This window comes from Schistocerca serialis, chromosome 7 (assembly GCF_023864345.2).
Source record: "Schistocerca serialis cubense isolate TAMUIC-IGC-003099 chromosome 7, iqSchSeri2.2, whole genome shotgun sequence".
In the NCBI taxonomy this organism is placed as follows: domain Eukaryota; kingdom Metazoa; phylum Arthropoda; class Insecta; order Orthoptera; family Acrididae; genus Schistocerca; species Schistocerca serialis.
The window spans coordinates 526,894,857-526,918,392 of NC_064644.1; the positions used below are offsets into that span (position 1 = coordinate 526,894,857).

Sequence of the window (23,536 nt, forward strand, 5' to 3'; positions counted from 1 at the left end):
CATTACAATTCCGTCAGAGACAGCAAAGGACTTGGAAGAGCAGTTCAACGGAATGGACAGGTCTTGAAAGGAGGATATAAGATGAACATCAACAAAAGCAAAACGAGGATAATGGAATGTGCTCGAATTAAGTCGGGTGATGCTGAGGGAATTAGATTAGGAAATGAGACACTTCAAGTAATAAAGGAGTTTTGGTATTTGGGGAGCAAAATAACTGATGATGATCGAGGAAGAGAGGATATAAAATGTAGACTGGCAATGGCAAGGAAAGCGTTTCTGAAGAAGAGAAATTTGTTAACATCGAGTATAGATTTAAGTGTAAGGAAGTCGTTTCTGAAAGTATTTGTATGGAGTGTAGCCATGTATGGAAGTGAAACGTGGACGATAAATAGTTTGGACAAGAAGAGAATAGAAGCTTTCGAAATGTGGTGCTACAGAAGAATGCTAAATATTAGATGGGTAGATCACATAACTAATGATGAAGTATTGAACAGAATTGGGGAGAAGAGAAATTTGTGGCACAACGTGACTAGAAGAAGGGACCGGTTAGTAGGACATGTTCTGAGGCATCAAGGGATCACCAATTTAGTATTGGAAGGCAGCGTGGAGGGTAAAAATCGTAGAGGGAGACCAAGACATGAATACACTAAGCAGATTCAGAAAGATGTAGGTTGCAGTAGGTACCGGGAGATGAAGAAGCTTGCACAGGATGGAGTAGCTTGGAGAGCTGCATCAAACCAGTCTCAGGAGTGAAGAGCACAAGAACAACAACATCCCTCAGGAAGACAACCAACAACCCTATCATTCAATGCCGAGGCGAATAACTGCTTGCATAAGGCCCAGAGGTGGATCAACGCGTTACAGACTAGCTCAGTTTGTGAATCTCTTTCTCTTGAATAAATCATCTAATTTTCCTGAAATTGTAAACATTTGTTTGTTTGTAAACGTACATCACATCTACTGATGTCCGGCCAATTCTGATAATTTCTTTGTGGTGCTTCTTTATTGGCTTAGAGTGTATCTATTTCATTCGATTTAAAATGGGACGCACCTGACCATGTGACCCTCCTACTGACTTTTTACATGTTCTTGGACTGCAGGCTATTTATTGTTCATTACAGCCCAAAACTCTCTAGAGGCTGAATGTTTGTCTGGCCTAGTAGCAAGTGAATTCACCACGGTATGTGACTCGAACACCTGTGTGAGTCACTTCCTTCCCCCACACCCTCCTCCAGCACCAAAGCCCTAACGAGGTGGCCGCGGCAGCAGCCCGTGTCCGGCTGCGCTGGTTATTGCTGGGCGCGCCTGGAATGCCAGGGTTGCGTCACTTCCGTGGAGTTCCCAGGTGGCTGGCCCGACCTGACTCAACACGAACCTTTTTAGCGGCCTTCTGGGCAACCAGCTGGCTCTAAACTGCGTTCACGCTGCGCATATTTTACGGCAATGTGTGGCAGCAATAATGTTGCCTTCAATAAGGCTGCAGTATGTGGCTACATTGCAATATGGCCGGACAATATTGCGGATGGAGCAAGCTACTGCAGCTAGTTGTCAAGGAATGGCAAAAGTGTTGCTGTTGAGCTGCAGCAGCGCCCGTACATATTTCGCATATTCTCTAAATACTTCCGTCTTACTCCCAGCCTTGATTCCTGTTTCTCACGCTGACAGCTGTGCAGTGGCAAGTCACGTAATCTGAGCTGTGAAACAACATTCCCTCGCTTCAGTTTGAAGGCGAAGTGTGCTCGCAGAGGCACTCAGTTTCTTTGTAATCTACAGAAATGTGCAAACGGTTAAATGAGAGCATTATTAACTTCTTATGATACGTCCACCAACGGGCAGAACCACGGGACACAGAAAGTAATGTACTGCACTCAAAGAGAGCAACATGAAAACAAGAAACCGCTGCTAGCGCCCTGATACATCTACAGTCTAGCGCCCTGATACATCTACAGTCCGCATGCCATGTGCGTTGCAGTAGTTACTGGGAGATGAAGAAGCTTGCACAGGATAGAGTAGCATGGAGGGCTGCATCAAACCAGTCTCAGGACTGAAGACCACAACAACAACAACAACAACAACAACAATGGTAGTAGGAACCAATACATTGGTTGAATCTTCTAGGAACCTACGCTCTCGGAACTTTAACAGTAGAGCAAACTGTGATGCAGACTGCCTCTCTTGCGGTTTTGACGCTGGAGTTGAATGAGCATCTTCATGACGCTTTCGCGATTACTAAATGAACTTGTAAACAAAACGCACTGCACTTCTTTGGATCTTCTCCGTTTCCTCTGTCAGTCGTGTACGGTACGAATCCCATACTGACGAGCAATTTTCAAATACTCAGAATGAGATTTTCACTCTGCAGCGGAGTGTGCGCTCATGTGAAACTTCCTGGCAGATTAAAACTGTGTGCCGGACCGAGACTCGAACTCGGGACCTTTGCCTTTCGCGGGCAAGTGCTCTACCGACTGAGCTACCCAAGCACGACTCACGCCCCGTCCTCACAGCTTTACTTCTGCCAGTACCTCGTCTCCTACCTTCCAAACTTTACAGAAGCTCTCCTGCAAACCTTGCAGAACTAGGAGACGAGGTACTGGCAGAAGTAAAGCTGTGAGGACGGGGCGTGAGTCGTGCTTGGATAGCTCAGTTGGTAGAGCACTTGCCCGCAAAAGGCAAAGGTCCCGGTTTCGAGTCTCGGTCCGGCACACAGTTTTAATCTGCCAGGAAGTTTCAATATTCAAATACTGTTCGAACGAGTGTTTTGTAAGATACTTCCTTTGTCGACGTACTACATTTTCTGACGATTCTTCCAATCAATCTCAGTCAGACATCTGCTTTGTCCGCCATTAGTTTTGTGTACTCGTTCCACTTCAGATCCATCCGAGCGCCTACTCCTACATATTTTATAGAGGTAATTGCCCCTACAATCGTTTAATCATATAATGAAGGGTCATCCTGTCTATGAATTTACAATACATTTTATTTGTTCACGTTGACCCATAAGCGTATTCTAAAAATTCTTAACACTTCTCAACTTTCTTTAAGTTTCATCATCTGTGTTTGCCGTGTTCGTGGGGAGCAATCCGTCAACTGTTTTCATTTTTAATTACTGTCTTTGTATTCCTGAATTACCGTTCACGTTCCATAACTCTCGTCGTATGTGAATGGCATTTATGAATTTCATAATTCTCTCAATGCACAGTGAGATAGCAGCATAAAATTTTCATTGTTACTTTCAACTGTCTTTATGAATTCTGCAAATCGTCGCAAGCGACATACTGGTGAAAAGTGCACTTTGAAGGAGTAGGACCTACATCAAACTCCTGTATGAATCACCAGTAGCGAAAAACTGAAGGGTGGTCGCCAATCTGGTAAATAGACTCTCATATTGATATTGGTCTTAAGAGTTCTTCGACGAATTGATTTCACGACATATACAAAATCATGCTTTAGTATTCTGGAAAAAGTTAGTTAAAGTCTCGGAAGCAGCACACTTACTTCAAAAGGAAAAAAAAGGACGCATCCACTAGGCCTGATTTCTCTGCATCTCGTTAACATTTCTCTTTGTGGAAAACAAAAGTAGTAGACGCGTACTCACTTTAACTACACTGTGCAACACAATTAAAGGGCCACCCACTTCTTCAAAACGCCGTAGCTGTCGCCCATTGCGACGTAGAAGTTTGGAACACGCAACGTTCGTCAGGGAACACCGAAACATAATGTAAGAGAAGGTTGCCACTGTGTGTCTGTGCACAACGCTGACAAGCCCTAATAAATCCCGAGAGCCGATATTTCAACCAAGATTGTATGCACTCGGCACTTGGCGTTGTTAGGTGAATACAATGTACAGTGACCAACAGAAAATCGTGCGATGTTGCGCAGTGCTTAAAAGGAAGGCCAGTAAACAGCAGCAGTTTTGCATTTGTAGAGAAGCCAGGTAGCAATTGCCTCCTTTCGTCATAAGTTCCAAACAGGAAACAGAAAAAGAATTAATAACTTATTTGTCTGGATCGCAGATTTACAAAATGATACGGCCGATCTGCTCAAGTAATCACCTTCAGATCATTAAAACGTCGCTACAGCGAGTAAGTCGTCACCGGTAGTATAATGAAATACTGAGGCATTAAAAATTCTTAGTTTTAATAACTCGGAACATGATCGTACCACATATGACGTGTTAGTCGCTGTAACGATCTGAAGATGATTACTTGAGCTATCGAAACCAGCCGTATCATTTTATAAATATGCGATCTAGAGAAATAAGCTTCACATTGAAAATTAAGATCGCGTTCTCCACATACTTGAAGATGTCAATTCTTGTAGGAAAGAATGTACTGATGGTAACCAACATACATAACGACGATAGTATAGACGGTGGCAGTGTCAAAGCGGATAAACCTGACGAGATTACATTCTACAGTCTCGTATAGATGTCTGAAATAGGAATATTCTGGTGCAAGAATAACCGACCGCTTGTTTATTACGCAGTTTTTCATCTTGCCGAATATCGGAGCAGTGGATGGTCAAACAATATACAAGATGATTACAAATTACAATGCCAATGAGAAGATCCCTTGCAGAACTGAGATTGGTGCTTACAAACGCACGTCAATTCCTACAATATGGCATCACTTTAAGGAGAAAATTAAAGGTGTAGTAGATATCTACAACCTACGTATACCAGAAGGATAAATGAAACAAGAGATGTCACTACTGTCCTAAAAGGAAAAACAGATGCATGCAGCATTGGTGCTATCTCTGTTCCACTTGTGCTTGTAAAGAGCATACAACAACGCGTGTTGTTACTTACCTTGTGTGTACGTCACACGGAGCTGGATTTGACTCACTTGTTAGATAACCAAACCAGAAGTGAAGTTAACCTTAGTTATTCATTTATTATGACTATCGCGAAGTACTGCGACGAGAGATGCGAATATAATAATAAATTGTGTGTAGCCATGGCATATTAAAATATTTTTAAGTTAAGAAACTTACACAGGATGTGACGGGTATGAGCGCAGATATTTTTATATATGGCACCTTTCTATGTGTACACATCAGTGTGTTGCCTGTTTTTGTTCTGTTCTCCTCGAACAATCTTCCCACAAACACATCACAAATTTTGCACCCTCATGTTTTCTGCATGGCTGTAACTGCACCACTACGTAGGACTGTGACTGTCAGTATTCAGTAACTGCTCTGTGTCCACATGTCCTTGCTTCAACAACTGACCTACCACTCAGGGAAAAATAAGCATTAATGCCTCGTTTCTGCCATGCTCACTTGAAGGTACTAACCAACCTAAAAACATAATACTGTTAATGGATATAATTATCAGTCTGCAAATGAAGGAAATACTGATGTAAAGTTATTCTGTACACCGTCCTCAATCACCAACAGAAATATCTGCACTGATACCCATTAAACCCTGTATACACTGATGAACCATAACATCATGACCAGCTGCTTAACAGCTTGTTTGTCCGTCTCTGGAACGAAAGATATCACTGATTCTGCGTATCAGGGATCTGAAAGTTTGTTGGTAGGTTTGTGGAGGTATGTGACACTAGATGTCCACGCACAGGTCTTGTAATTCGCATAAATAATGGGCGATTGATTCGCGTACGCGATGATGATGATCGATAGCGGAACTGATGGTTTCCATAGGATTTACCTCAGAGGAACTTGATCGCCGAAACATCAACGTCAGTTCACTATAATGGTCTTCCAACCACTAGCACGGTTGTTGCTCCGTGACATGACAGTTACATTGCTGGAAGATGACATCACCGTTAGTGAAGATCTCAAGCACAAAAGAGATGCAGGTGGTTCGCAGCTGTCAGCGTGTCTTCGATTACAAACACGGGTCCCAAGCAAGCGCAGGATAATGTCTGGCATAGCACAATATTTCTTCGACCAGCCTACGTCCGTTGCGTGCTGCACGCTTCGAGCCGCCTTCACCTCGATGACGGTGTTTGGGATACGACCATCGACCTACTCGAAGAGCTGACACATTTCCATTGATCGATAGTCGAATCCCGATGGTCCTATGCCCACTGTCGTCGTAACTGACGATGTCATCGGATCAACATGTGACACCTAGAGGTGGTCTGCTGCGGAGCTACATGTTCAACAATGTACGATGGACGATGTGCTGCGCAACACTTGTGCGTGCACCAGCATTGTCCTCTTTAGGCAGAGATGCCACAGATCATCTACGCTACTTTACGGAGGAGACAAGCCTCCGAACCCAACGTTCTGTGAAGTGTCGTGTACGTCCAACCACCTAGCGGCTAGTGGTAGGTTCACTGTCCTGCAAACTCTTTCCGTAGATGCTCAAGACAGTAGGGTGTGAACATTCGACCAGCTTGGCCGTTTTCGAGATACTCGTTCACAGGGTCTGCGTGATTATCATCTGCACTTTGTCACAGTCGCTTATTTCAATGGGTTTCCTCATTCGCAGCTCATATCTTTCCTGGGGTGATCCCCCCTCCGGGTCTGCTCCGCTTACACACCTTTGGTACGCGTCACGTGCTTGCAAAGCCGCCAGGTGGCAGTCAACGTCGCGGTGGGCAGTAGTCATATCGTTTTGGCTTCTCAGTGTATGTTTCGTTTTATATTTACGAGTATTTATAAAGTGTTGGTAAGAGGAAAGAAGTAATTTATTTGATATATGTATTTGTGTATGGAACATAAAGCTAAAAGACGTAAGAGCTATCTTTATTAGAGAAAAAAATAGCCTGCCGCTGTGGCCGAGCGGTTCTGGGCGCTTCAGTCTGGAACCGCGCGACCGCTACGGTCGCAGGTTCGAATCCTGCCTCGGGCATTGATGCGTGTGATGTCCTTCGGTTAGTTAGGTTTAAGTAGTTCTAAGCTCTAGGGGACTGATGACCTCAGATAGTGCTCAAAGCCATTTGAACCATTTGAAAAAAAAATTACCGTGGCACTCAAAGATGCGAGCAATCGCAGATTTCGAGAATAGGCACATGGGAGAGGAGCAGAACCGAAATTCTAGTATGTTTTATATTTCTTAATGACTACAAATGAATGCTAGAGTGATTCCATCGATGAAGACACATCCTCCCCTCCTGCCGTCTGCCAGTCTTCTCCCCCCCCCCCCCCTTCCCCTCCTGCTCTGCGTTCATCAGACTGAGCACTCCGTTTCTAGCGATCTCGACGTTGATGGGACTTAAAACCGCCGCAAAAGTAAGTGAACAAGCGCGTTGTTCATTAGAAGAGCCTTACACGTTCCTGGAGGCGGCCTGGCCGGCAGAATGGCCCGCGACGCAGGCTATTGTCCCCGCAGGATGCCGCGTGGCAGAGAGAAAGGAGAGCGGCGGCTAAAGATCAGGGACGCCAGCAGGTACCGCAACGACAAGTGCAGACCCGTAGCCCGGAGCCCGGGCGAGGCGTTACACCGCCGCGCCGCGCCGCGCTCGCTTGTCTACAGTGCGAGCACTCGCCAACTGTCTCCGCCAGACGTCCTTATGCTCTTTTGAGGAAGGGGGCAACGTTTTGCCAGCGACGATGTCGCTGCTGTCTCCCTTTTAGACGGTCTCTTCCAGACGCTCGTAACAACCTCTCGCCGTACGTGTTTGCTATTGTGACTGTAGTCGTCTTCAGTACGAAGCCTGCTTTGACGTAGCTCTCCGCGCTAGTCAAATTAACTACACAGAAGCGCCGAAGAAAGTGGTCTAGGCATGCCTATTCAAATACAGGGATATGTAAACAGGCAGAATACGGCGCTGCGGTCGGCAACGCCTATATAAGACAAGAGTCTTACATCAATTACTGCTACTACGAGGGACACTCCAAAAGAAATGCACACTATTTTTTTTTAAATCAATCTTTTATTGTAGATGTTTAAAAATTTTACAGTGTGTAGATACATCCTTTAGCAACAATGTTTACATTTCTCCACATAATTCCCATCCATCTCAATTGCCTTACGCCATCTTGGAACCAGCGCCTGTTTACCCGCACTGTAAAATTCTGGACCAACCTGTTGGAGCCACTCTTTGGCAGCGTGCACAAGGGAGTCGTCATCTTCAAACCTTGTTCCACGAAGAGAGTTTTTCAGTTTCCCAAAGAGATGATAGTCACATGGAGCCAGGTCAGGACTCTAAGGCGGGTGTTTCAGTGTTGTCCACCCGAGTTCTGTGATGGCTTCCATGTTTTTTTGACTGACATGTGGCGCTGCATTGTCCTGCAACAGCTAAACATCCTGCATTTGCCGATGTGGTCGAACACGACTCAGTCGAGCTTGACGTTTCTTCATTGTCGTCACATATACATCAGAATTTATGGTGGTTCCACTAGGCATGATGTCCACAAGCAAGAGTCCTTCGAAATCGAAAAACAACGTAGCCATAACTTTTCCAGCAGAAGGTGTGCTTTTCAATTAATTTTTTTTCCTTGGGTGAATTTACATGATGCCACTCCATTGATTGCCTCTTCGTCTCTGGTGAAAAATGATGGAGCCATGTTTCATCACTAGTCACAATTCTTCCAAGAAATTCATCTCTACCATTCTCGTACTGTTCCAAAAGTTCGCTGCATACTGTTTTTCTTGTTTCTTTGTGAGCCACTGTCAACATCCTGGGAACCCACCTGACACAAATCTTTTTTAACGCCAACACTTTCAGTATTTTGCAAACACTTCCTTCCTCTATCGCAACGTAGTGTGACAATCCGTTCACTGTGATGCGTCTGTCATCAGTCGCCAGTTCGTTAGCTCGCTGCACATTGTCTGGAGTGTGTGCTGTACGAGGCCTGCCGCTGCGAGGACAATCCTCAATATTGCCGTGCCCGCTTTCATCACGTAACCTGCTTGCCCACCGACTAACTGTACTGCGATCCCCAGCAGCATCTCCATACACCTTTTTCAACCTCTTGTGGATGTTTCCCACTGTCTCGTTTTCACAGCACAGGAATTCTATGACAGCACGTAGCTTCTGACGAACGTCAAGTGTAGCAGCCACCTTGAAGACATACTGTGACGGCATCACTCACGGGAACGGGTTTAACTAAGTTTGAAATCAAGCGGGAAGGATGTATCTACACACTGTAAAACTTTCAAATGGTTCAAATGGCTCTGAGCACTATGGGACTTAACTGCTGTGGTCATCAGTCCCCTAGAACTTAGAACTACTTAAACCTAACTAACCTAAGGACATCACACACATCCATGCCCGAGGCAGGATTCGAACCTGCGACCGTAGCGGTCACGCGGCTCCAGACTGTAGCGCCTAGAACCGCACGGCCACTCCGTCCGGCTTAAAACTTTGACACATGCAGAATGAAAACCGTATTTTTACAAAAATAGTGTGCATTTCTTTTGCGGCCATGGTGGCCGAGCGGTTCTAGGCGCTTCAGCCCGGAACCGCGCGACTGCTACGGTCGTAGGTTCAAATCCTGCCTCGGGTATGGATGTGTGTGATGTCCTTAGGTTAGTAAGGTTTACGTAGTTCTGAGTTCTAGGGGACTGATGACCTCAGATGTTAAGTCCCATAGTGCTCAGAGCCATTCGAACCATTTCTTTTGGAGTGACCCTCGTACAATGGCAGGTTATCAAGTTTTAAGTGAGTTTGAACTTAGTGTTATAGTCGGCGAACGAGCGTTGGGACACAGCATCTCCGAGGTAGTTCCGAAGTGGGTATTTTCCCGCACGACCATTTCGCGAGTGTACTTTGAATATCAGGAATCCGGTAAAACATCGAATCTGCGACATCGATGCGGCCGCAAAAAGATCCTGTAAGAACGGGACCAACGACGACTGAAAAGAATCATTCAGCGTGACAGAAGTGAAACCCTTTCGCAAATTGCTGCAGATTTCAGTTCTGGGCTATCGCCAAGGGTCAGCGGGCGAGCCATTCAACGATATGGGCTTTCGAAGTCGAATGGCCACTCGTGTACCCTCGATGACTGCACGACACAAACCTTTACGCCTCGCCTGGGTCCGTCAACACCGACATTGGACTGTTGATGTCATATGTTCTTGGTCGCACGAGTCTCGTTTCAAATTGTATGGATGGACGTGTACGGGTATGGAGATAACCTCATGAATCCATGGACCGTGCATATCAGCAGGGGACTGCTCAAGCTGGTGGAGGCTTTGTAATGGTGTGGGGCGTGTGCAGCTGGAGTGATACGGGACCCCTGCTGCGTCTGGATGCGACTCTCACAGGTGACACGTACGTAAGCGTCCTGTCTCATCACCTGCATCCATTCACGTCCATTGTGCACTCAGACGGACGTGGGCAATTCCAGCAGGACAATGCGACACCCTGTTCGTCCAGAAGTGCTACAGAGTGGCTCCAGGAACACTCTTCTTTGCTTAAACACTTCTGCTGGCCACCAGAGTCCCCAGGGCATATCTGGGATGCCTTGCAACGTGCTGTTCAGAAGAGATCTCCACCACATCGTACCCTTACGAATTTATGGACAGCCCTGCAGGATTCATGGTATCAATAGCCTCCAGCGCTACTTCAGACATTAGTCGAGTCCATGCCGCGACGTGCTGTGCCACTTCTGCGTGCTCGCGAGAGCCGTACACGATAGTAAGCAGGTGTACCAGTTTCTTTGGCTCTTCAGTGTAGTTAGGACTGCAGGAGACCGCTCACGGAATAGCAGAAGTGCTGAGTCATCGACAGGCACATACAAAAGAGAAAGGTTAGTCGTTATTAACGCAAAACGTCCAGGTATTAATTTAGTCGATATTCACAGCACGAATTCATTCGGGGAGGCGCCCGCGAGACGTTTGTTTCGTTAATGTGCAGCTACCGTGCTGTTCAGAGAGAAGGAATGTTTCATTGTATTGACCCGTTGACATGTGGATCATTAGAATTGTATCATTAATTTATATGGGCGACGATTGACTGGAATGATTGGCCGGAGAAAATTTAAGGGCGCCGCGGAAATTCTAAACCCGTGCGCCTGACCGAGAACTTCAGTCCGGTTCCTCCCAGATACGAGTCACGCGACTTGGTCACTCTCTTCTCAGAAGTCGGAGACGAGACGAAGAGGACACGTTACGTTCGATTTACCGAATGGTGCTGACGAGCTTTCATGGAAACGCGAGAGGCGCGAGCAGATACATGCAGACTGTTGCCGAATTCGCTGTTGGTATCACGAGAGAGCCTTGTTAGTCATTTCGCGGCGTTCTCGTCTTATTCGTCATTTACCATCATTTCTTAGCCTACGAGAACTGTAGAGTTCCCAGTCGGTACGAAACACCGTGTTCGCTCTCCTATTTATCTAAATACGTAAGGCAGAATAAAAGAGCAGAATAAAAGAGCTTCCTTTGTTTGACTTTGACTGGAAGTTCAGGTCGTCTTCCGTTTACCTTACCTGAGAGGTAGCACATAAATGGGGCATGAAATTGCCGCTTCGATCAGAGTAGTGTTTACTTTCCACCAGCCAGCGACGGACGTTGGCGCATACTCCGTGTTGCTGAATAAGGAAGCAGCGAAAAGGAGATATTGAGTTTTGTAGCGTGGCACAGAAAACCTACACCTAAAGTTATTAAAACAGGTAAATAGGAAGTACACTCCACTACACTGCAAATAGTGAAACATTCATAAATAACGCAATTTTGGAACACGTACTTCAAAACGCAATTATCAAGTACACTGGTTACGCTGCGGAATGCGAATTTAGAGTATCGGTGTAAATGAAAAACTTCCAAGTACTTTGAGAGAATATTTCCACGGTGTCTTGCTATAAGTGTTACAATGTTCTCTCCCAAATCATTTGTATCAACCCGAACGTTTCTCCCGTAACATGAGAGGAACAACAGATTACACATTCAAACTTTTTTACATCAGGAGATTAAGTGCTATGTAGTGTTATGCTTTACTTATTTCGCCCTATAAAGTTAAATCATTGACTGAAATAGTAACATGAATGGTAAAGCATCCTGAAGATCAGTCCAGGGTTCCTGATACCACTCTGCCTCACCATTACCCCTTCCTCCATAACCATAGCAGTTCCTCCTTTTGTGTAAGCAAAATGAACCACTTCATGTGCCAAGTACGGGGAAAAATACTTTGATTTAGAGTTTCTCTTTAAGTAACACATATACCTTCCATTTCAATTACTAGCGGCATACGCAGTCTTCAAGAGTAACAGTGGTGATTTATCAAGGCAAATGACGTCAAGTGCACTGTTAACCATTAAAGTTGCAACTTCTTGAAGGAGAAGGCATGATATTAACGTCAAATTACCACGAGGACTACTACATCCGGCGCCATTCAAATGATTATCGTTTCGGCGCTACCGCAACAAAGAATATAATAGCCATCTGCATTTTGCTTATAAGGAAATATTGCACAGTAGCCTTCCAATTCACAAAAATGGCTCTGAGCACTATCGGACTTAACATCTAAGGTCATCAGTCCCCTAGAATGTAAGAGTTACTTAAACCTAACTAACCTAAGGACATCACACACATCCATGCCCGAGGCAGGATTCGAACCTGCGACAGTAACGGTCGTGCGGTTCCAGACTGTAGCGCCTAGAACCGCTCGGCCACTTCGGCCGGCCTTCAATTCACAAATTACATTTGAATCTACGAGGGTGAGTCAGTAAATACGTCGCAAACGCCAGAATACCGCACACCGTTTTAAATTTCGCGCCTGGACGTATATAGACGGTGGCAGCACACTTCGCGTGGTAGGTAGGCGATACGTAGTTTTCCGCAGCCATTGGTGAATGACCTGCTATTTGACTAGATGGCAGGCAGGGGTACCATGAGTGTGTGCCTGACTAGATCAACGCGACTTTTGTGAGCCAGGGGACTGTCCGCAGAAGACGTCTATAGCGTAATTCGTCCAGTGTGTGCTTAGAACTGTTTTTCATGGAAATTTGTGTTGAATTAGATACAGGAATTCAGCAGAGGACAAAAAAAAAATCACAAGCAAGCGGCGTCCTGACTGCCCTGGTTATCCAGTGATCGCACATTCTTTCTCCTAAATATCAAATAAAAAGTCGCGATCGCGTTTTCAGATTTTTTATTTGTTATCAACAGGTTTCGGCTTTTTCCTCAGACCATCTTCAGGCTTTTCACCGCTGCAATGCAGTAATAGTACGAATTCAGTACAGAGAGATGAAAATACGGCTAAACAACGTCTAAAATATAGGCAACAAAGTTCGATGTTTTACGCCCAGCGATGTCCGTAGAAGTAGGATAGTCACTGCTGAATCAGGCACTTTTGGACGAGGTATATACTGTAAACTCTTCCCATCGCCTACACCATTACATCATTGATGATTAAGATGCGTGGGATCGCTACATTGACTGGTTTAGTCGAATTCATAAGAAAAATAGATACAGAAATAAATAGATAAATTACATACGTAAAATTTTAATTTAAATTATGTTTACATTGTTTCTCCGTCTAGGTGTATTTTTCTGTCCCCAGCACACATGTGTCTTGTGGGCCGTAGCAATTTGAGGGAACAAATAAACTTGTTATCTTAAAGATCTTCAACATTTCTCGGCCCTGTCAGCAACTGTATAAATATTAATTTTAACTTTAATAATGAACAGCCTCAGTTGCACCGTTTACCTAGAATTTACCTAGGTTTCAGTCGGGATAACCCAACCTTCTTCAGAATAACAGTATCTACCGTTTGTCCATAGCGGACATCGTCAAGCTAAAACTACAAATACGTAGATTATCGTCAAACTGTAAAACTTATCTGGCACTGCCTCGGCCCCACTTCGAGACCGCGATGCGGCAGCCACGAGTGCTGTACTGAAACTCATCCGCATGAAAATACAGGAAGAAAACACACACCGACCTGTATTTGCATGCGGGTAGCTGCCGCCGCCCTGCTCAGAGGAATGGGGTGCTAAAAACACTGGTGCACAGGGCGTCACCATCTCTGACGTAGAGTGTCTGCCCCAAGAGCTCGAATGCCTCAAAACTGTATTCCGGAAAAACGGGTACTCGGAATGGCAGATCAGACGCGCTCTCCACCCCATCTCTACAGTAAAACGTGTGGAGACGGAAAAAGTCACGGAGAAAGAGATAGCCACTGCCTATAGCGCACTATCGGGGAAAATAGGACGGATATTGAGGAAACAGCGAGTAGGAACTTTCTTTTGTCCACCAAATAAAACACAAGCATTATTGAGAAGCGTCAAAGACAATCTCGGTTTGAAGAAGGCCGGCTTATACCAGATTCCGTGTAAGTGTGGGAAGACACTTACACTGTCTTATGTTGGACAGACAGTGCGCACCATCGAAGATCGTTGCCGAGAACATTAGAGGCACACTCGACTTGGGTACCCCAACAAGTCGGAGGTCGCAGAGCACTGTTTGTCTGAAAAGCACGAAATGGACTACCAATATACTAGGGTCTCGGCACAGACATCTAAATACTGCGTCGTTAGAGAGGCTATCGAAATTCGTACCAGGGACGGACTCATCAACCGAGATTGCGGCTACAACCGCAGCAGGGCATGGGAACCAGCATTGAGTCTAATTAAAAAGACGCTCAGCCAAGGAAACGAACGGGCGACTAGGGCGGACGAGGCAGTTACGCCGACGCTGCCACTGACGTCGACGCCAGCGTCTCAGCGACCGCTGACGCGCGGGCGCGGGCCGCGGAGAGAACGCCTCGCGAGGGGAGGGGCTTTAATACGGCCGCCCGCCCTCAGGAGCTCAGTTCGTTAGCGCACCTGATGATGGCGACATGTCTGATCACCGAAATATTGTGTCCGTTGGACACTATGGACCGGCAGTACACCAGTGGACTGTTCGAGCAAGGAATACACCGGGAGAAACTGAAGACTCACATCAGTAGACTGGATGGTTATGACTGAAGTGCAGTTACTAACGGAGTTCCGACGTGGAGTGTAGTGGCAGCAGAACTTGCTCGATATACTAATGGGTTAATGTGGAACCGGTTTACACAGGAAAAAACATAGTTCCAGTTTTGGCCACCACATGCAAATCTGGCGCTGTACACTGTTTGCATGACAACCACACTGTCATTTGACAAATAATAACGTGAGTGAACGGTACGGATGTCGAGAAGAGAGAGCACGAAGTGTTAGTAAAACTGTTCTATTGTAAACGGCACTGCTGCGAACAACTACTGACCACATCATTTTAGGGATGCAGCATCAGGTGGACGTGTCCAGTGCTCACATTTAACAAACTGTGCAAGTGGCAGTTAGTAATAAAATCAGCATGATGACTTTCTCACTGCCCGTTCCTGTTACATTATTTATGGAAACATTTCTATACACCTTTCTTGCGTTCTCAGCGCCAGATTTGCACCTGGTAGCCAAAATTGGAACTAATTCTTTTCCACCGTAAATCGGTTCTGGATGACCCTATTAGAATATCTACCAAGCTTTGCAGCCATTGGATAGCTACACTGGATGTCTGTGAATAGCTGCAGTTCTAATTATAATCACCCAGTATAAAACTGAATGATAAAATGTGGCGTACCACGATTTACAGACCACAGGAGCCACAGAGTGGGGTGTCCACCTGCCAGGCCATGGGGCGATGTGTTAGCGGCCACTGTTGTAACAGGAGGTGGAGGTCTCCGCTTCATCCCGCTGGTGTGGCGGCAGCAGTAATACCTTGACCGGAGGTTGACTTCACTGGCCGTATCTTTCTGTCGATCGCCGCCAGCCACTCCTCCCTGCACACTTCTGTGGCTCTCTGACTCAACAGCGAAATGACAATCTGCAGGGGAACGCCACGCCGTGTAACGTCATGTTCCCTGCAAGTCTCTTGGCTGCTTTGTATGCTTGCTCATTTCCCCGGATTCCCACGTGCCACTGTACCCAGCAGAATGATACATGCTTTCCTTGCTGTAAATGAAAGAGCTGTTTCTTCTATATTGTTTCTATCATTTTCTCTGCTGCAAGGCTTGCAAAAAACTAAAACTGTTGCACTGTTTTTGTGCTAATGCCATTAGCACTTCGGCAAGAAAGATCGCTGGACCTCTCTCCAATTGACAAAGTTCGAAGCATTATGGGCACGTTGATAACTTCGGTCTTGAGCGCGCGTAAGCTCCGTTATGGGCAGAACCCTCCAACCAGCAACGGATTTTAATGATCTAAAGCGTCATTTCGACAGTGTGTGGTACGATACCACTCAGGGGGACATCCAACAATTCCATCCATCAATGCCAAGCCGAAGAACTGCTTGCATAATGGCCAGAGGTGGACCAACGCGTTACTGACTTGCTCAATTTGTAGAGCTCTTTCTCCTGAATAAATCATCCAATTTTTCTGAAACTGTAAACATTTGTTTGTATATTTACATCGGATGTGTTGATTTGCGTCCCATTCGGCTAATTCCTTCCAGATGCCTCTTTTCTTTTTGTCTTGGAGTGTATTTAATCCACCTTAACAGAGGCAACCAAACTTACATCATCTGCTCCAGGTGCGGGTGATGTAAATCGGGCTGCCTATTTTATGGTTCAAATGGCTCTGAGCACTATGGGACTTAACTGCTGACGTCATCAGTCCCCTAAACTTAGAACTACTTAAACCTAACTAACCTAAGGACATCACACACATCCATGCCCGAGGCAGGATTCGAACCTGCGGCCATAGAGGTTCAAATGGCTCTGAGCACTATGGGACTTAACTTCTGAGGTCATCAGTCTCTTAGAACTACTTAAACCTACCTAACATAAGGACAGCACACAAGTCCATGCCCGAGGCAGGATTCGAACCTGCGACCGTAGCGGTCTCGCGGTTCCCGACTGTAGCGCCTAGAACCGCTCGGCCACTCCGGCCGGCGACCGTAGAGGTCGCGCGTTCCAGACTGTAGCGCGTAGAACCGCTCGGCCACTCCGGCCGGCCCTATCTTATGGTGCATGAAATATTTTCCTGGGCAGTTTTATCTTACTAGCGACGTAGTAGATGGGTACGAAACTATGGACTGCAGAAACAATTGGTTTCTGTGCTCTTAAGACAGAGCTGAGCGCCGAAGCGGTGAGGGTGCGAGCTTCCTTTGATGACACGAGTGAGAACCTGCAGACACGACCGGATGCTGTTCGGTGGAGGTAGCTGCCGTTTACAGCAGAGAGAAAGCTCGTTAGCTGGTGTTCGCTCGGTGCAGAAAAGGTTTAACAGTACGGGCGGCGCTGCTTTGCATCGTGTTGGGCGCTTAGGGCCTCCTGCTGCATCGCTTACTGGCTCTCGTACTGCGCTAACCACCGGCGGACCCGCTACGGCCACGGATTTGGCTTCACCAGTGTAGACACATTTACTTGTGCAAGGACGATCCATTAACGGGATGTCCATCACAGGGATTCTTCATTTTAAAATTAAAAAAAAAAACATGGAAACTGTACTGTCTGCCATCGGGTTCCCCTACATGGCAGGCAGCACCGCATAACAGCCACGCTATGAGGGAAACAAACCAACAGCCAAACAGGCGAAGACATCAGGTAAACACGCCGAAGATTCCAGTCGATTAATAGGAACCTTTCCTTGCAGAGGTCGCCGCGACATATCCGGCTGCGGATTCCTACGCCGGGTTTCTATTGGCTCCAGCTCACTATATAGGCCCGGCTGGTCGAAGGCAGACCAGTCTTCGTCCGCTGCTAATGGCAACCGCTATAGCAGGGTCTCCGAGAAGATATCACCGAAGCCGCTGCACCGCCGATCGAAGTACCAGCCGACCGAGAGGAACCACATCTCCGTTTAGATCGACGGACGTCTACATCTATTGTACAGCCAGCTATTGTATTGTAGAAGAAGTTACGTTCGATAAACTGTTGGAGAACACAACAGAAACAAACATCCATAGAAGACTGCAACAAACGGTACGTTTATTGTGTGACATCAGCACACAATTTGCGGCCTTGCCGCAGTGGTCACACCGGTTCCCGTCAGATCACCGAAGTTAAGCGCTGTCGGGCTGGGCTAGCACATGGATGGGTGACCATCCGGCCTGCCGAGCGCTATTGGCAAGCGGGGTGCACTCAGCCCTTGTGAGGCAAAATGAGGAGCTACTTGATTGAGAAGTAGCGGTTCCGGTCTCGGAAACTGACATACGGCCGGGAGAACGGTGTGTGCTGACCACATGCCCCTCCATATCCGCATCCAGTGACACCTGTGGGCTGAGGATGACACGGCGGCCGGTCGGTACCGTTGGGCCATCATGGCCTGTTCGGGAGGAGTTTAGTTTTAGTTTAGCAAGGATTATATACAGAAGTTCGAAATAGTAATTACAAAATCTGCTAGCAGATGGCACTTCGTACCAGCATGCATAAACAATCTCACCTTCTGGGAGCAGTCTTCGCAAAACAATCTCTTCTAAATGTCCACTCCTCGCAGTAGAGTGGTGGCGCAAACAAGTGAAGAAATTTGCTGTTACATCCTGTGGTGTCTCAACAGAAAGTACGATTCACGTTCGTCCAGAGCAGTGGGATATTTCTGGCAGACAGTGTCTTTCAATGTATCCCATAGTAAATACTGACAGTGAGTCAGATCGGGTGAACATCGAAACCAATCCATGCTTGCCCTACTAAATTTCATATAATCGCACGCAATGAGTCTACTCCCTAAAAATTCACCAAGAAAAGCGAAACGCTTGTTCGCTACGATATGTTCGGGTCCAATCTAGCATGAACCACTCAGCGCGAAGTCGATCATGCACCGCCGGCTGTGTGGCGACTGATTGTTCCATAATTGCGACGTAACATTCACTTGTTCTCGATTCTCGCATGAAAAAAGGTGGCCGATAATGTCTCCGTCGCGTACCGCAGCCCAAACAGTAACTTTGGCAGACTGCAGTAGTTTCTATTGAACCGCCAAAGAGCGAGTTTTGTTTATTCAAGAACACATTCGGGTAGAAGAGTGATTAATATGTGTACCAGTTACAGCCAACATCAAAACCTTCCCTATCAGTAGCTGTGAGAATCTGGTTCGCAAAGCCATCCCTTCGCGCACAGCGGCTACGGGTATGAACTGGCGACACTGTGTTTTGAATGGAAGCGTGTGTACACTGTTTCGTGTTGCATGCGGGCTAGAACACTTCAAACCAGCCTCTGCAGACGTATTTCATCGGATGTTGGTGTATAAGGCCAGAAAATTGCGACGACATTCTCAGTGGTAGCTACGCTTGGCCTCGGGCGAATAATCCCGACTACAGCATTAGCCACTGACTGCGCGATCGAACTGGGCGAAAATCTGACGAATGGTTTCTCCACTGGGTCGTTTTGTAACACTAAATCATGTTGAAAGGGTCGACTTGTTGCCGTAATACTCTCTTCTAACCCTTGATATTCCAGAACGCGCAGAGCGGGTGCGGTTCAGAACTGGCGACTTTGGTACGCTAACCTCCTTGCACGTTTCATGGTGGAACAATCGCCCGGGGTTCGGAGTACTAGTTATAGGCAATGGGTATTGCAATTACAGCCCCATCTGTCTGCAGCTTTTGTAACTACTACTTCGAAACTGCTTTCTCAATAAACGTACTGTTTGTTGCATCTTTGATTTCATGTCATACTCGCAGTGCACAGCTGTCAACACAGAAGCCAAACACTTTTTACACGAATGGACCGATAGGTAAAAAAAAGCTTCCCTGACATTCTCCCTCCGTTACAAATCTCGTAAAAAGTTTTTTTTGCATAATGAAGATAACAGTGAAGACGGATAAACGTTCTATAGGTCTCCCCTCTTTCTTTTTTCACTAGGGCTTTCACTAAAATGCGCTTTGTATTATAATAAAGCGTCAAGATCGTCAAGTTTTTGAATCAAGGATCGGATGCAAAAGAACGAGCACCCCCTTCTAATGTTAATAGTCGTGAATTTCTATGAATGGAGTAATCAGGAGCTACATGTCGCCGCGCGGGATTAGCCGAGCGGTCTCAGGCGCTGCAGTCATGGACTGTGCGGCTGGTCCCGGCGGAGGTTCGAGTCCTCCCTCAGGCATGGGTGTGTGTGTTTGTCCTTAGGATAATTTATATTAAGTAGTGTGTAAGCTTAGGGACTGATAACCTTAGCAGTTAAGTCCCATAAGATCTCACACACATTTGAACTTTTTTCTTTGAGCTACGTGTCTTTTTAAATGAACACCGTACCTTTAAAAAGCACTTGAAGCTCTCGAAATAGTCACATAATGCTTTCTGAGATGTGCAATTAAGTCTTTCGCAAAAGCTATTTAAAAATGTACTAAATTTTAGGTTTTGTTTTTGGCTCTGTTATGCTGCGCAACCCCGACGAATTGAGGCGTTTACAGGTACTATGCAGACGCTTCACACAATTCTAGCCCAGAGTTTCCCGTTATGCGACGGAATACTTGCGTTATTCAGAGCGGTCATCTTTCATCTTCTGTCACTTACTACCAAAAGTCCCGCCCGGCGGATTTGTGTCGAGGTCCGGTGAGCCGGCCAGTCTGTGGATGGTTTGTAGGCGGTTTTCCATCTGCCTCGGCGAATGCGGGCTGGTTCCCCTTATTCCGCCTCAGCTACACTATGTCGGCGATTGCCGCGCAAACAAGTTCTCCACGTACGTGTTCACCACCATTACTCTACCACGCAAACATAGGAGTTACACTCGTCTGGTGTGAGACGTTCCCTGTGGGAGTCCACTGGGGGCCGAACCGCACAATAACCCTGGGTTCGGTGTGGGGCGGCGGAGGGGTGAAGTGGACTGCGACAGTCGTCGTGGGGTTGCGGACCACTGCGACTGCGGCGGGGACGGAGCCTCTCCGTCGTTTCTAGGTCCCAAGTTAACATAACATAACATACTACCAAAAAGTTATATCTTCGCGCAAATTAGTATCCCCATTTCAGAGTATCTTATGCTCGTGCATCATCATTGGTGAGCAGAGAGTATGTAATCATTTTCAGTTCCCACGAAACAACATAAATTCCAGTGACAATAGAAGATTTGATGTAGTTAAGAATCTGCAATGAGTGTAAAGTCAATAAATTACTGACAGAAAAATCTCTAGCACAGCTGCTGCCAATATGTCATCGACAAGATGTAAAATGGTTTTGATTAAATCTATCTCCAAAGACATGAACAAAATACAAATTTGTAACTCTTAGTATGGAATACAATGACGTTTATGTGTGTGTGTGTGTGTGTGTGTGTGTGTGTGTGTGTGTGTGTATGGCAATGTAAAGGTTAGGGTTAGTTTTCAGACACAACACATACTTTTTGTTAGTCGTGTTACTTTGAAATAGGATCATTCAACACCTACTCTGACTATTGTCTGCGGTAAGGAATCCATTCTCTTCTGGGAGTGTCTTCCTTTCCTCTCGTTGTCCTGAAATCAGAAAGTAGTCCTATTAGAGAAGAATATCGTTGCCTTTAGGAATATGAAGCACAGCGGCGTCGCATCATCAAACTGGGCCGTACAGTAGTATTTCCTGCACTGACACCTCTGGAAACCCCATACTGTCGAGCCACTAGCAGCCTGCACAAAGTTTTCATACATTAACGAGAGGGCAATAGAGAATTATTTGACTTGGAACTTCTAGGTGCATTATTGGCATGGATAAGCGACGTTACAACGTTCGCGTCATGAAATAAAAATTCTTTGGCAGTTAAAACGTCACCAGACAAAATATTAAGCGTCTCAGTAAAAGAGCGCTCTGGTCGCTTTCGAGCGCTGCATTTGGTGTTGAACTGATGCCAAGCGTTCAGTGACACCCCAACGATGACTTACGTGAGGTAGTGAGTGTGTGCGCGCGGCACTGCGTCATAAGCAATTCTCTCACTAACATTGGTCCCCATGGAGACGTGACAGAATGGCAGAAACGAGATATGGTTTTTGGATCTACCAATGATCGCATCGTGAATGAAGCTGTCTGATTTGTTGCCCTGTCAACGCAGATTGTCCAAGGTGTCTACACAGAATGGTACACCGCTCTCAGCCGGGCAACGTGGTATATGAAGAGTTGTCGTAAGAATACCCCAACCGACAGTAACCTGAGACGTGTTGACGCCTTGACAGTTGCAGTGAGTTTCAAACCTGACAGCGATTGCCGTTGCCAGTGAATACAGGTTCATCTCGACCAATTTCCAAGCAAGCATTACAATGGTTTCCGCATGCATTAGAGAATTGTAGTCGGACACCTCGGAAAAGGCAATTGCTCACCGCAGCACATTAAGCTGTACGTCTTCAAAATGGCTCAAATGGCTCTGAGCACTATGCGACTTAACTGCTGAGGTCATCAGTCCCCTAGAACTTAGAACTAGTTAAACCTAACCAACCTAAGGTCATCACACACATCCATGCCCGAGGCAGGGTTCGAACCTGCGACCGTAGCGGTCGCGCGGCTCCAGACTGTAGCGCCTAGAACCGCTCGGCCACTCCGGCCAGCTGTACGTCTTCAGTGGGGCAAACAACACAGAGAGTTGCCATTGGCTCACTGGAGACGTGTAGCGTGATACCACGAGTGTTTCTGCGTCTTTTAAACTGATGCAAGGCGTTTACTGCTGCGACGAACAATGAGAGCCTATAATGGGGAGGGTGTTTTGGCTTTGTTTCTCGTACCATGGATTGGGCCTGACTTGAGGGTACAGGGTGAATAAAATCGACAAACTGCATTGACGAATTCCCCACTGCAAATGGAGGAAAAATGGTCGAATGAACATGTGTCCGGAAATGACGGTGTGCGTGCAATGACAACAAATCATCCTGGAATACAGTACAGAGCTGCATCGCATCCAAGTCACAACAGATGTTCAGTGGGGCCTCCATGGGATTGCAGATGATTGGGATAGCAGCGAGTCTCACGCAGGGTACACATAATCGTACTTTGGCTTACACCCTGTTGGGGGACCACTTGCCTGGTGCTTGTACTAGGGTTCGTCTCAATATCCTGTAGAATCCGGTCCTCCAGATCTGGTGTACGCACAGTCCGCCGCTTCCCTGCACGTTCGTCTGCCTGAAAGGACCCACGATGACACAAATGCTCAAAACGGGCTTGAAATATTGTGTGATGTGGCTGGTGTGTGTGTGACAGTACTTGTTTTGGTGTAGCCGTGCAGCCTCTCGACCGTTTCCATCTGCTTGCCCGTACACAAACACCATGTCGGCTTGTTGTCGACATGAATACCGGACCATTCTGCTGCTTATAGTACGCTGCGTCAATCATACAGCCTGCAATACCCAAGGAATACACGACACGTGGTCAGAGGAACTTATTTGTCAGCGCAATCTACCGTGGGAACGATTCATTGCCAGACACATATTCATACTACTTGTTTTCCTCGATTTCCAGTCAGGAGTCAGTCCCTGGAATTTGTTTTATTAATTTTCATACTGTATATACAGGTAATAAAATGAGAAGTGAAGCACACGAAGGATTCACAGTTGAAATTATAGTAGTTGAACGAATTACACAAGGAGACTCTTTAAGCACACTACCCGCCAGGGTAGCCGAGAGCGCTAACGCGCTGCTTCCTGCACTCGGGTAGGCGCGCCGGCCCCGGATCGAATCCGCCAGGCGGATTAACGACGAGGGCCGATGTGCCGGCCAACCTGGATGTGGTTTTTAGGCGGTTTTCCACATCCCGCTAGGTGAATACCGGGCTGGT

General features: G+C 46.5%; 1 protein-coding gene across 1 annotated transcript in view; it reads right to left on the minus strand.

Moving 5' to 3' along the window:
* The window catches only part of LOC126413204 (zinc finger C3H1 domain-containing protein-like), a 525,925-nt gene that overhangs the window by 390,315 nt on the left and 112,074 nt on the right, over nt 1-23,536 (minus strand). Inside the window, exon 2 of the mRNA XM_050083100.1 lies at nt 21,192-21,257. Within this exon, the coding sequence (XP_049939057.1) occupies nt 21,192-21,257 (66 nt within the window). The remainder of the gene's footprint in view (nt 1-21,191; nt 21,258-23,536) is intronic.